Source organism: Phoenix dactylifera, chromosome 14 (assembly GCF_009389715.1).
Source record: "Phoenix dactylifera cultivar Barhee BC4 chromosome 14, palm_55x_up_171113_PBpolish2nd_filt_p, whole genome shotgun sequence".
Taxonomy (NCBI): domain Eukaryota; kingdom Viridiplantae; phylum Streptophyta; class Magnoliopsida; order Arecales; family Arecaceae; genus Phoenix; species Phoenix dactylifera.
The window spans coordinates 9,761,555-9,776,188 of record NC_052405.1 but is presented as its reverse complement, the minus strand read 5'-3'; the positions used below and the strand labels follow the sequence as shown (position 1 = coordinate 9,776,188).

The 14,634-nt window shown below is 37.4% G+C and overlaps 2 protein-coding genes across 10 annotated transcripts in view; one reads left to right on the top strand and one right to left on the bottom strand.

Annotated features, from left to right (window-relative positions):
- LOC103704755 (general transcription factor 3C polypeptide 3) overlaps positions 1–3,330 on the bottom strand; it is a 31,878-nt gene extending 28,548 nt beyond the window's left edge. The window contains exons 1-4 of one of the 7 annotated variants that reach the window (XM_039133598.1): positions 2,422–3,330; positions 1,774–2,130; positions 1,498–1,612; positions 1,026–1,133 (exon numbers count right to left, since the gene is read on the bottom strand). In XM_039133598.1, coding sequence (XP_038989526.1) covers positions 1,026–1,133; positions 1,498–1,612; positions 1,774–2,130; positions 2,422–2,726 — 885 coding nt within the window. In that variant the 5' untranslated portion in view covers positions 2,727–3,330. The remainder of the gene's footprint in view (positions 1–1,025; positions 1,134–1,497; positions 1,613–1,773; positions 2,131–2,421) is intronic. The other 6 variants (XM_039133597.1, XM_026803708.2, XM_008788170.4 and 3 more) reach the window with 6 other exon arrangements.
- Positions 3,331–6,690: 3,360 nt separating this feature from the next.
- On the top strand, positions 6,691–12,724 carry LOC103704754 (protein FAR1-RELATED SEQUENCE 5-like). Of its 3 annotated transcripts, XM_017842213.3 has the most exons (8): positions 6,691–7,037; positions 7,116–7,319; positions 7,396–7,470; positions 7,851–10,118; positions 10,205–10,347; positions 11,902–12,010; positions 12,365–12,416; positions 12,516–12,724. In XM_017842213.3, the coding sequence occupies exons 4-7, from the start codon at positions 7,889–7,891 to the stop codon at positions 12,394–12,396; spliced, it is 2,514 nt and encodes an 837-aa protein (XP_017697702.2). In that variant the 5' UTR covers positions 6,691–7,037; positions 7,116–7,319; positions 7,396–7,470; positions 7,851–7,888; the 3' UTR covers positions 12,397–12,416; positions 12,516–12,724. The 3 variants fall into 3 exon arrangements, with proteins under 3 accessions (XP_017697702.2, XP_008786389.2, XP_008786391.2); XM_008788167.3 differs by lacking the exon at positions 7,396–7,470 and having other exon boundaries at positions 6,692–7,037; XM_008788169.3 differs by lacking the exons at positions 7,116–7,319; positions 7,396–7,470 and having other exon boundaries at positions 6,692–7,037.
- The last annotated feature ends 1,910 nt before the right edge of the window (positions 12,725–14,634 follow it).

The following is a 14,634-nucleotide window of genomic DNA, read 5'->3' as shown; positions in this document are numbered from 1 at the left end:
ATGAAAATATAAATGCTTTGGCATATGTTATTAATATTTGTATGTTTAAGTGGTCTGTTTAAGTTGTATGTGTGTGTGTATGTGTGTGTGTGTCTTAAACTTATTATTAATGAGTTACATGGAGTTATTAATAATAATAACATTTTCCAATTATGATACCTAATAGCTTATGTCTAAAGATCCAAGTAATATCACTTCTCACTTCTGTAAACCCCTTTACAGGCGGTGTCTCTATATGCCCACATGTGCGCATGCACAACAAGGCATCTATGTGTCTTACTAATTCAACTAGCCCATACTTGTTGCCAAGCAGTCCCTCTTGTCTTCTTTTATCCCCTATTTTCCCTCTATTTTCTTTCTCTTCTTCTTCTTCCTCATCTTTTTCCCCTTTTCTTCCTCATTCCTTCCCCTTATCTTTTTCTTCTTTCCTTTGTTTATTATCATATTGCATTATCTATATATCAATTTGTTTATCAAGCTTTATTCTCCCAATCTTTTCTTGTTATTCTTGTTTTTTCTGTGCTTATCCCTTCCTCAATTTTTTTCGTTCCAATCTTCCTTTGTCGTCTCCTCTTCTTCCTCATCTTTTTCCCCATTTCTTCCTCATTCCTTCCCCTTATCTTTTTCTTCTTCCTTTGTTTATTATCATATTGCATTATCTATATATCAATTTTTTTATCAAGCTTTATTCTCTCCATCTTTTCTTGTTATTCTTGTTTTCTCTGTGCTTATCCCTTCCTCAATTTTTTTCATTCCAATCTTCCTTTGTCGTCTCCTCTTTCTCTTCTTCCTTATATTTTCTTAATTCTGTATCACAATAAAAAGAAGACTTTTTATATGTTTTTCCTCTTTCTTTCCGTTTTGTTTTCTGTTACAATTGGCACAGACTTTTTCGCCCCAGCAATGATGAAGCAAAGCATAGTACAGAGTCACAGACTACAGACAATTTCACTAGAGTAAGCTATAATCTTTGAAGCTTGTTCTAATGAAAATCCATGAGTGTAATGGTCAAGAAAAATTCTCACCTCATCATAATCTCCAGATGCATAATGAAGAGTAGCATCTCCAATTTTTCTACTGACTTCAGGGCTAAGCTTATTCTTCGACCCCTTCTTTCTTCCCCTTTTCTTAGGCTGCTCAAAGGAACAAAATTAGTCAGTTGCCAGTGAAATTATTTGGAACAACAATATCATCACAAATGCACATACAGGTTTCTGAAACTAAAACCATGCAACAAGGACATGCCATACAAACTAGTTGCTATGATGCTTGTTTTTGGTCTAGGTACAGCATATACTTCAGACTAACATCATGTCTCTCCCTATATCATCACCTAATCCCACAAATTTGATGCATTATAACAAAGACGGTCACCAATGACAAATCATTTTTTACTACCACGTGTCAGATCTACTTAATCTTTCTTCGGTTTTCTCATCCTACGTACCACATATATCAAAAAAAAACAATGGTTACTGAGAGAGAGTATTAACCGACATGCCATACAGTTTTTGATCTTCTCCGGGAACCAAAATTCATCATTTCATTGATCTCTTCCATTGTCACACCCAAAAACTCCTCCTGCCTTGGCTTCTTTGTGGACTCGCCACTGCTAGAATAACTAAGAAGTCTTAGAAACATAAATAGAACAGATAATTCTCAATCAAAAACAGTCATTACAGGAAACAAAGATTCCTAAAAAAGAAGATTAGTTTCTTAATACGACTGAACTAACATGAAGAACAAAGGACGCAGAAAAGACTGGTCTTTTACCGGCTCTGTTGTTCGTGGAGGGTTTTGCGCTTCCTTTCAGCAAGGGCTTCATACTCAAGCCGCTCAAATTGCTGGTAAAGCTCGACCCCATTGGCATCCTCCTGAACGAAGTCCAGAGGATCCATCTCTCCATCAAATTGTAACCTGTATCCCTCCTCTTCTTCCCCTTCCTCTCCTTCCTCTTCCTCCTCCCATTCTTCCTCCTCTTCTACCTCTCTTCCTCCTCCCCTTCCTTCATCTTCCTCCATCTCTACAACTCCTCTGTCTTCCAGACCGGAAGCCAACCCCCTTTCTAAAATCCTCTCCCTATCCTTATCCTCCTCCCCCCGTTTTGGCTTCTTGGTGGTCTCGCCACTACTAGAATAAACAGGATATACGAAGAAGGAAAACAATTAGAGAGACCCTTTAGAATGAGAACAGAAAGATACGAATGACAAGGTGAATAGAGATAAGAAAATATTCAAACTTTACCACTGAAATACAAGAATATGACCAAAAAAGTGAGAAAACAACAAAAAAACATCGGTTCTTTAACGCAAAAACACAAAGATACAAGGAAAAAAAAAAGATTTGTTTTTTATATCGTAAAGTTATGGAAAAAAACCGAAAAAAAAGTGAGAAAGATAAAAAAAAAAAAGGGTTCTTTACCAGTTCTCTTGCTCGTGGAGGGCCTTGCGCTTCTTCGGGGCGAGGGCTTCGTACTCCAGCCGCTCAAGTTGCTGGTAGAGCTCAACCCCATGGGTGTCCTCCCCGACGAAGTCCTGAAGGTCCGTCTCATCATCTAACCCTAGCCTGTAGCCCTCCTCCTCCACGTCCCCTTCCTCCCCCTCATCGGCCTCCTCCCATTCTTCCTTTTCTCTTCCTCTCCCTTCCCCTCCTCCTTCTCCGTCGGCCGGAGACGAAGCCGGTGCTTCGACTGAAACCCTAGCTGTGGTCGCAGCGTCGTCTTCCATTGGATGTCGGAGGGATTCTCCTTTTCGAACTAGAAAAAGCCGGACGCAGGGGAACAGGAATTTAAAGGACAAGAGAGGTCGATTTCCGATCGCTTTGGATGACGACTAAAATCAAAGAAAAGATTTATCCGACTCGATTTCCGACGCCATGAGATCGCACCACAAATTTCCGCACAAGAATCCTTGGTCCTTGGGCGGCTGAGGCGGTCGCTTAAGGTCCCGGCCCAAGAAAAGGCCCTCGCCCCAAATCCCCTTCGCCTCCTTGCTCTCTCTCCCTGCCGCCCGACCGGAAAGGATTTGGCAAAGGAGAAGAAGCCCTCCGCGGTTTCTTCTTCTCCCGCCCCTCCTCCAAATCTCCCGACTACCCCCGACGACCCCCACCTCTCCCTCTCCCTCTCCCTCAAGTCCGGCCTCGTTGCCCTCTTACAAGACAAGCCCTCCCGGCCTATGCTAAAAAATAATCCGGAGGAGGGACATTATACCTTGGGACGCCGAAGAGACTCGCGGGCGCGCAGACAGCCGAATAGGGTCTTCTCTAGAGGTTCCTCCGCCGCAACCGGGAGGTAGGGAAGGAGGAAGAGACGATCTAATTAAGGAGGAAGAGGCGATCTAATTAATTACGATCTTCGAGAGAATTTTTATCTTCTTCATTTAGAAGAGGATATGTATTTTCGCGGGAAGCTTTTTTTTTGCTCCTAAAAATATAATTTTGATAGGTACTTTTGATATATTTGATTGATAATAGAAAAATTATAAATTTTCAGAGTATTTATGTTTGGTTAGCTATATATTTTTTTAAAAAATTATGTATAATTTTTATTATATTTTTAATAAAAATTAAATTTTTAATGTCTCTTTACTGAAGGGTTTTTTGAGAAAAAATAAAAATGGAGTGATTTCGGCTCATGGAAAAAATAACTTTCTCATATTTCTCATAGAAAAAAAAATTTCATAAAATATGAAAATCATATTGCTATGAAAATACAATTTTTTTTATCATTTTTCTTTGAAAACTCCAACCAAATAAGAAGAATCTCATTATTTTTCCGTTGACCACAATTTTTTTCTTTTTTTTTCTGCGAACCGAACGAGCCCTCACACAAAAATGACACATAAAAAAGGGCATGAATTTTCTTAGAATTTATATTTTTATTAAATTTAAGTATATTTTCATACTTTCAGCATAATGATTTTTAAGTCACTACCTGATATATGTAATAAAAAATCAGGTTGTACTTCATAGTGAAATAAAAAACTCTCCACTTTCTCTATTTGTTAGGAAGTTACTTGGTCAGGGACACGTAAGGGGTTTATGGTTTTCAAATAAGCAATGAATTGTTATTTTAGAAGAGTACTAGAGTCATTTTATTATTTTCAAATAAGGCCCTATTTGTGAAACAAGAATAATTTTTAGCATAATTAACCCTATTTTATTTTGTGTTTATTCCAAATAGTCTGAATGAGATTTATCTTAATACCGTCATAATCAACAAATAGTTAACAATGTGGATGTTTTAAACTTCTTGCTTAACATATTTGTCTAAAAACATGATTAAGGAGTAGTATAATTACTAATGTATATCAGCAAAATCTTTGCATTTGAGATTTATATACCATACAACAACTTATGTTCGTCTGATAGTATTGCAATCGTGTTATGTAAATAAGTTTATATATTTATTGCAAGTTAGAGTGTAACTAGTTAAGTTGGTAAAATTATTGGGGTTGGATATTAGGACGTAGATTTGATCTCGTGTTTGTACTCTTTTTGGCCAAGTTTCTTTTGCCACAATGACTGTTAGTTGCCCTAAAGTACTACAATATTGATGTGTAAACTCAAAAAAAAAAAATCAATTAATATTTTTCCAATTGAAAATATTTTTTGATTTCTAAATTATTATATATTTTAGTGAACACTTCAAATGATGAATGATAGTGTTTATTCCCATTTATAATAGTTGTTGAATAATTATTATTATTTAAATATGTTTAATTGGTGTATATGATATGGTAGACCTTCTTTAAAATTGTTATAATTGGTGTTACAGCATTATAGTGTCTAATATTTTAAATCATATATAAAAGTAAATTCGATCCCCTTCCATTGTATGAAAGTTTATAGACATGGCTTGAATATGGATACAACACAAAAGTCAAATTTTTAACTATATTAAATGTCCATATTGTATAAGTGTACACTATAACCTGAATAAATCCATAATATCTAAAAAATTTGGTTCAAACATTTATGTTTGACATATTTATCTCATGCCTCGGCTCAACCAAAAAAATAAAATAAAATTAAAAGGCATGTAAATGCTATTAGGGAAAAATTGTATATTGCATATGAGAAAATAGTTACTGATAAAGGCTTAAATCACTTGCATGTTTTAGCCTTGAACAAATTATTACTAATAAAGTACCAATTCATCTACCAATCAAATGCAAAAGCACTTGACTTGCAATAGATTTTGTTGAGCGATAAAAATCAATCATCTACATCATTGCTATAACAAAACTCGTAATTATCAAATTGCCACATATCTCTCTTTTCACTGATTTTTTCCTTTCATATTTATGTGCATCACGCATCCCCTATTGTAGCCTTGTGTACGGCTAAGTCTAATGTTCACTAGGACACAAAATTGTTTATATCACTTATGAAAAACCTCTTTGAGTTGGTCCCATCTAACACAATCCATCTAATTGCACATGACCCAATTTGACCATACATGTATGATTTCAAACCCTTTGTCATTTTTTTTTATATAGGATTTCACAAGCCGGTTGAGTAAGTATCTATATCCTTACTACAAATTTGCATGCATGCATACTGATTTATATGAACAATACTTTCAATAAATCGAAAGCTCATTTTCCACTATATAATGAAGTCCATAAGCTCTAGCCCCAATAATAGAATAAGTGGATAACTATACTTAAATACAAGCTAGTTTTTCTTTTCTTTTCATTTTGGTGATTTGAGTATAAGCTAGTTCAGGTTGATACCATGCACTAAGAGTTAATTAGACTCTAGGTATTTTTATCCAATCAAATTCTTAATTTTTAAAGTTGGAGCAAACAACATCAATACCCTTCTTGTATAGATTCTTTTTGCCTATATGGCTAAACTTAAAAAGTTTGTTGTTTATAAAGAAAAAGTTTGCCCAAAAAAGATTAGCTCTATGGCCAATACTATATTTATTTTTTTTTTTGTTATCCTATGCTTTTAATTTTTACCAAGCAAATCTAGCACTTGTTCGGATGATCTAGCAGGTTCAGACTGAATTTTTTATTGAATCTGCATAATTAAGCATGACACATATTAATCCAACACTCCGAGCTCGAATCCCATGGGATGGAGAGCACGAGAAAAATCTTTGTGGATTCTTATTATTTCTACCAACAGACCCACAAGCTGGGACTCATGCAACATTACAAATTGGGCGGCGTAAAAGGTCGACTCCTTCGGAAATACTCACGACAAAGAAGAAAAAGAATAAATATGTTGCCACCCCAACTCAATGGAGTATAGCTAATTTCAAGTTCTCTCATGTATATGCGGTGGACTCATTTTATACAACTATTAAATTCAGTAATTATCACAATGACGGTTTAGATGTACACTTAGTTAAATTTCTGAGCAACACCGGGCTTTCCTTGGTTAAATTTTGTGAGCATTAGCAGGGCTTTAGCTATGTCTGAGCTCAACAAAATCCACCCATAAAGATAAACAGGTTGTGGGGAGAGGAAATGTAGGCGGCCGCAGCTTAAACAGCGTCCAAAGAAGGAATGAAGGGTGTGGATTAATCCGCAGGCACCTGCGGTCGCATTTGGTCGAGAGGCCAGGCGCCTAACTGCGATAGCCGCATGTTATCGAACCCGTGAAACTAGCGTGCCCAGCTGTCACACGAACGAGCCCCCTTTTTTTGTCTTTTGCTTTCCCCAGCACGTGGCGGGATCGCGTCAAAGCGCGATGAGCGAAAAATTCAGGAACTCCCATCCCGTTCCTTCTCCCGTTGCGAACTGGGTCCTCACCGTTCTCCCATCACCACCCGTTTTCCCCTTCCTCTCCTCGCCGCCTCCCCGCCGATCCTCCGCTAGGAACGCCGGTAAACGCCACCCTCTCCGCCGCATCTAGGGCGCTGCTGGACGGCGGAGGCGATCGCAGGCGCCTGCGGTGGCAGCGGCGGTCGCCGTTTTCCACTTCCCCTTCCCGGCCTTGGCATCCGCGTTTTTCTAATCGACTTCTCTGCTCCCGCGCTCCACCCTTCGATTCCGCGAGGCCGACTTTCTTCTTTGCGTTCGGAGGTGAGAAAAATCTAAGATTTTATTTGAAGATCTTCAGTCTCTTCTCGAAATAATATTTCCCCGCCGATCCTCCTCTAGGAACGGCAGAAAACTACACCCTCTCCGCCGCATCCAGGGCGCTGCTGGCGGCGGAGGCGATCGCAGGCGGCTGCGGTCGCAGCGGCGGTCGCCGTTCCCCACTTTGTCTCCCGGCCTTGGCATTCGCGTTTTCTAATCGACTTCTCTGCTCCCGCGCTCCAACGTTCGCTTCCGCGAGGCCGACTTTCTTCTTTGCGTTCGGAGGTGAGTAAAATCTAAGAGATTATTTTAAGGTCTCCAGTCTCTTCTCGAAATAATATTTTTCTCCCCCGATCCTCAGGAACTGAAATACTATAATTCTTGGATGCGAGCGTCGTTTACCGGCCTAGAAAAATGAAGTTAAAACACCCAAAAAGTCTGGTTTTTAATTATTTTCTGGAAGTTTTGCGACTATGATTGCTTGTATTAAGCATTCCTTTTTATTTTTTTTTATTTTTTTAACGCATTGGGAGAATGGGAGTGGTAGTGTTTTAACTGTAGCCTTTCTTTTATTTCAGTTACTTAGGATTTTTTTGAAATTTAGTCTTTGTCATGACCTCTGTGTTGAAAATAATGCATTTTGACAAATGAAGCAAGTTATTGCTTGGTAAAGTACGGAATGATAGTTGAAAAATTCAACCTTTCTGAATTATTGCCATGTTCTCATTGTAATTTCGGGTAGCAACATCTTGTAAATTATTCTATCTGTTCTCCATTTATGCTTTATCTTTTAATCCTCAGTTGTTTATTGTACAGAGAGGCTGGCTTTGACATAATTGGGTTGCTTTTGAAGCATGGATAATACAGAGCAGGCTGGCGATGCTGGAGAAGCAAAAGACACTGAAAATGAGCATCGCAGAGACGTTGGTGGAAAGGTTGATGATCAGAATCAAGTGGAAAATGCTGATGCCCCACATGATGGGAATGGAAAGGAAAAGGAGCAGTCGCCAAATGACATTCCGAAAGAGGATTTCGAGCCAAAAGTTGGAATGTTGTTCGACAGTGATGAGCAAGCGTATCAGTTCTACAATGAATATGCAAGGAGAATTGGCTTCAGTATAAGAAAGCAGAATATGACTCGAAGCAAATCCGGGGAGATTAAATTAAGAAGATTTGTTTGTTACAAGGAAGGTTATTATAAAGGTAGTCCATTTGATAAGGATGCAAAGTTTTTACGGACAGATGTGAGAACTGGTTGCAATGCTCACATAGGCATTAAACGCTTAAAAAATGGTAAATTTTGTGTGCATCGATTCCAGCCAGAGCACAATCATAAACTTGCATCATCAAAGAAGGTGCATTTATTAAGATCACAAAGGGAGTGGAACGACTCCCAAAGATCACGAGCACATGCAACGACAGCAGGGGTAAATTCTAAATCAACATCCGACTTACTTTTCAATACTAGTGAAGGCCATAAGATGCTTCCTTGTACTCCCAGTGGTTTCCAAAATTATTTGCATGGGCTTCGTCAACATGAAATGAAGTTGGGTGATGCTGGAGCAATAACACACTACTTACAAAAGAAGGCTGCCGAGGATCAACAGTTTTACTCCGCCATACAACTTGATATGAAAGATCAAATAACAAATGTATTCTGGACAGATGCTAGATCGAAGATCGACTATGAACACTTTGGTGATGTAGTATGTTTTGACACATCCTATAAGATAAATGATTATGGTAGACCATTTGCACAGTTCACAGGGGTGAACAATCATAAGCAAATTGTCATTTTTGGTGCAGCATTATTGTATGATGATACTATGGAAACTTTCAGATGGTTATTCACAGCTTTTCAAGAGGCAATGAATGGACAAGCTCCACGGGTAATCTTAACAGATGAAGATGCAGCATTCATAAAAGCCATACAAGAAGTCTGGCCAAACACAACATATCGTCTGTGTGTGTGGCTTGTGTACCAAAATGCAGTTAAGAATCTAAATCATATTTTCCAATCCTCCCCAAGTTTTGAAACTGACTTCAGCAGATGTGTTTATGACTGTGAGTATGAAGATGAGTTCATATCAGCATGGCAAAAAATGTTAGAAGAATACAATCTCACAGAAAATGCATGGTTGTCCAAAATGTATGAAGACAGGAAAAAATGGGCAGTGGTGTATGGAAGGGAAATATTTTGTGCTGACATGAAAAGTACCCAGAGAACTGAACACATAAATGGTGTCATAAAAACATGCTTAAATCCTGACAAGGACCTTCTCTCTTTTTTCAAGCGCTATGAGAGGCTAGTTGAGGATCGGCATTACAATGAGTTAGAAGCTGACTTTCATGCTATTCAGTCAACCCCTGAGGTGCCTCTTTCACGGTTGTTGAAGCAAGCAGCATCCATTTATACACCTAAGATCTATGAGATGTTTATGAAGGAGTTCCAGCTGTATGTGGATTGTGTCATAAAAAATTGTGGAGATGAAGGGACAGCTTCTGTATATGAGGTTACCAATGTGGAGAAACAAAGGACAACCTATGTTAGGTATGACCTATCAAATGACACAGTTTCGTGTAGTTGCAAGAAGTTTGAATTTGTTGGTATACTCTGTTCACATGCACTGAAAGTTCTTGACCATAAGAATATCAAGGAAATTCCAGAAAAGTACATCCTGAAGAGGTGGAGGAAGGATGTGAAGGTTGGGTTATCAATAAACTATTATGATGGTTCATCTGAAATTGATCCTACAGTTGCTATTGCTAGCCGATATACCTCTCTAGGACATGTTTATGGGCAGATTATGGCAAAGGGCTCAAAGTGCCAAGAAGCATATGCTGTTGCCATAGAGGAAGCTGAAAAACTTATGAAAAAATTGGATCTTGCTTTGCAGAATAGAGCTCATGATACGCTATCATCAGAGTCATCTGATGATCAAGTTGAGAATATCATTGTGGGAAACAAAGAAATTAGAACGTTTGTGAATCAGAAGGCAACTAGCTTTAAGAAGGATAAAGAACGCCGTCGTTGTAGGGTTAGAAGTGCACTAGACAGGAGTACAGAGAAGAAAGCAAGAAAAGGTTTGTGAAATTCTTACGTGTGCGTGCATGCATGGTACTAGATACTAGCCATTTTTTTAAAAATTATTTATGTTGATTGGTTACAGGTCTGTCTACTGATGCAGCAGTTGCATCTGGAACTGGTGCACCGATAACAATTGACTCCCAGTTGGCAGCCTCTAGCAATCAGTATCAACAATGGCCTCCTGCTAGATACTTATCACTGCAATTTCCTACAATGGGTGGTCAGGTAGCAATTTAGTAATGTGCACACATATTGGTGTACCAAGTGTTTTTCAAGTGCCAAATAAAGACCTTGAAAGTGGACATAATTGTTTAGATCAAATAGAAATTAGATGGTGATACAGTAGATGTCTGATCATATATTTAACATCTTTTTTATTCGTCTGAAGAATAATTTTAAGTATGTAACTGGAAGGCACCATGGAGAGTAATTCTATGCCAATCAATTATAGTTGTTTTAAGGCATGTAAAGCCTTTATTATGAACAGAAATATAGATAATGATTTAAATTTACCAAATTAGTGATTCTTACAATGAATATAGTTGTTTTGAGCAAACATTTCATTGCTTTCTTATACCTAGACAGTTTGGACTACTGACCTTTCAAAATACAATGAATAATTGAAATTATACTCTACTGTTAAGATGAATGTTGTTTTCTGGAAGATGAGTACAGGCATTAAAACCTTAGTTTAGAACAATAATTATGCGAACAAGCTTCATCAATGAATGTCATATAATGATGCGGCTATAACAGTCTCTGAAAATAGAAAACAGCTGCAACTCATGCCCATGTATATGTTCATAGCATCATGAAGGTATGGCAAAATCATCAGGACTGTCACTATGACTTTTATAGTTCTGCTGATTTGAAACAAAAGTAAAACCTAATCCCAAGATGATAAAATCTGACATGTAAATTCGCAAGTAGGAATCAGAAATTAAGCCTTTGATGCTTTTGCTGAGAGGGGATCATTCATGGCTGATGACCTTTAGAAAGGACTAGTGCTATTGCCTTCAGGGCTGTAGAGTCCATTCCATGGAAGAACAGACTAAAAGCTTCATGACAGGGAGGATGGGATGAGTCCTGACAATGACAGATGAAGAAACCAGAATATTTTGTACATTTTGGCAATTTTTTTCTGTGGATTAGACAGGGCTTATGTGTGCTCAAACTCCAAAATTTATATGGTTGAGGTTGATTGAAGTATAAGTTTGGTCACCTATTGAATAGAGAAGTGATTGCATTGATATAAATTAATTTCTAAAAATGTGTAGATATTGAAAAGTGAATAGTTTCTGAATATTGTTGGTATGGTAAATGTGTTATTTCTTACTGGCTAATAGTTCAAATATGTATCACTCTGATCTTTTGGACTCCATGCATGCTCCACCATGTCTGTGCACCTATCAAGATCTCATGGCATACTAACGTTCAGTCAGATTTTTAATCACTTTATAGTTTTTCTTGTGGGTTAGTTACAAGGGGCCAGGGAACCAAGGTCATGTATTGAATATTTATTTAGGCTTACATCTTTGTTCCCACTTCGAACCCGTGTGCTCTGCAATCTCCATATTGCATGCACCACACTTCTTGGTAAAGGCATTTGAAGTCCCCTCGAGATTCAGACCATGAACCTCTTTCAAGGGGAGAGAAGGCTGTTAACTGCTGGTGATGGTCCAGTTGGCTTTTAATTACTCTATACCTTGCTAAATAAGAATAAGCCTTTAATCTATATATCATTTATTGGACATTAATGTTCGCATTTTGCTTTTGCAGGAACCATTGGTTTCGAGTTCACCACAACCACCATTTTGCATTACTAATCAAGCATATCAGAACGAGTCTGCTTGTATTATGTACTCCCAATCACAGGTCCTTCAGAGCAGTGAGTATTATATAGTATAGAGTATAGACTATAGTCCTTACTCTGTTTTTATGTTATAGTCCTATTCTCAGTTTTGGCAAATGGGATTCATGGAGCCAATGCCAAATTGTTGGGATAAGGCTGGATGGTTATGACATAGTTCTGTAGTTCCGTTTATATAGGTGAAGCTTCTGGAAAGCATGCAGAGTCCTCTTACCATATTTATATATGCATTGTTTTTTGGATTAACAAATGCCAATTAAACAACAGCTTTTCTACTCACACAGTATATTCACCAACATAAGTACACAACTGAGATATTAATGCTTTTCAAAGTTTCTATCTGATCTTAAAATTCTGCTTTTTGATATACAGATGAAAACAGTGAGAAATATGCATGCCTATAATTAGGAGTTATATATTGGTGGTAAGACATTTCTTCCCCTTAGAAAAATTAGTTCTTTTTGTCATGCCACTGCTTCCACTTGTCTAATCCTTGGAAATGAACATTTCTTTTCTTTCTCAGGGCATATATCAGGCAGCTAAGGATTACTGAAAGCAAAGAATCTCTACATAAAAAACAAAGCGAAGAATCTCCGAAACATGGATTGATGTTATGTATGGGAGAATGACTCACCTGCAGATATGATACTGTTCTGTAAATTACTTAACTCAATTGTCCAGAAACATTTCTCTGTTTTTGATAAATAAAACTTTTGACTCTCTTCTATTTCTCGCCAACTTGTGTACTTGGTTATTGGATACAAATGTTCCAGCCAACTTGTTTGGCACATGCATTCTCTGTGTTTGTACAGGATTATGAGTCGTGCTCGATGTAATATCTATTGTAGATGAGAGATGCCTAATGTACAAGTTAACTTATTAACTTATTGTGGGTTGAGGGTGTTCTCTATTGCTTTGCATTTTTGCTGCTTAGGATTTTAGTCTTCATCTGATGGCAAAACTAAATATTGTTTTGAGCAAGAGAACGATCTGCAGTTGTTTGGGGCACTACCTATTTTCAGTGCTCATGAAGGTTGCCAAAATGTTTTGGGACTATTTGATGAGTACAAGTCAGAAATCTGTGAATCTATTGAGTGGATTGCAGTTTGCAATGTTTGTTGAGGTAGGTGTATATAAATGATTGAGGTACTTCAACTGCCTAAAACTCACCATTAATGGCCTCCAAAGTTACATCTGGAACATATATGATGAAATACGCGCTCTTGCATCTTAATGTCCATTTATAAGGTAAAAAAACTCATTCTCTTTGTAAATAACAGAAAATAAATAATTCTGCGGTAGGTTTCATTTGTTATATGTTTACTCTTGAAGAAAAATATTGTGGGATAACTGACCATATTCTGCCCTCTCCCATGGGTGTCATCTTTTTGATCCTCTCTACTTTTTTCTCTTTCTTTCCCCTCTAATTTTAAACCAAAAAGGCTAGCAGAGCAGTACAACTGTTCTAACTTCACATAGAGATAGCATAGGGAGTGCAGAGTATGCCATTTGCAAGAATATACTAGTACTATGCATGTTTGTCACATGTTAAACAGTTTATCTGATCAGATGTATTGATGTTTAAAGCTTGATTACTTAGTCATGGTGGGACTTAAGCATCATGATCTTATAAATTCTCCATAGATCTTGAGAGTGATGAAAGTTCATGGTGTTTGAAGGAGATAATTCCATCGATCGCAGTTAAATAATAAACACCGAGTGTCTCATACAAAATTCCAATATTGTCATGTAGACCTCATTTTTCATTGGTTAAATAGAAGAGTTAGGGTCTCAAGAGAACTTATTAGCATGGACCTTAAATTACTTATTTTTGTGAATGGATGACTAACAAGTGAAGCAAATGCTCTCTCCACAAATATACGTTATCTTTGGGCAAATTACACCAGACCTGATAAAGTGCCAGTGATTTTCTAAGATCTAAATCCAACACCAGAAGTCCTAGATGCAGGTTTTAGGACATGGAGGATATGGATCGGGTTTTCCGGAATATAAATCTCCCCGTCACCCATAAACCAGAATTACTAATGTGCAAAGAAAACTTATTCTTTCAAAGTTACAGAATGCAAACCTAATTTATTCACAATGCTGAAAGAAAATTTATCTTAAGTATTCAATTAATGTAAGACCTCCTTCGATCATTCTTCTCCATCGAGATATCTCTTTAACTGGAGGTAAGCCTGTAAGGGAAGCCAGCAACCAGACCTTTTTTTTATGGGGTGTCTGACCTTGGTTACCCTTTTAACACATGATTTAGCACCCAAATGAAAACAAAAAAAAAAAAACTCACATCACACTTCTTAATCTATATTTTTAACAATAATAATTTGGAACGAACAAAAAATAAATATTTTGTCAATCCAATCTTACTTTCATATACTTGTGATTTAGATCTCTCCCCATTTGTTCAAAACAAGGTTTGAAATTTTGCCGGAACAGAGAGTATGAATGATACTCTTTATAGTTCCAGCAATTTTTTGGCACTGATACACATTATTTGGGTAGCCTTTTACCATGTATAAACGGCGCCATACCATTCTGGCAAACAACCACTACGAGATCCGGCACCAGTATTTAAAACCTCGATACAAAGCCATTAGTTTGTATAATTAATTTAAACAATC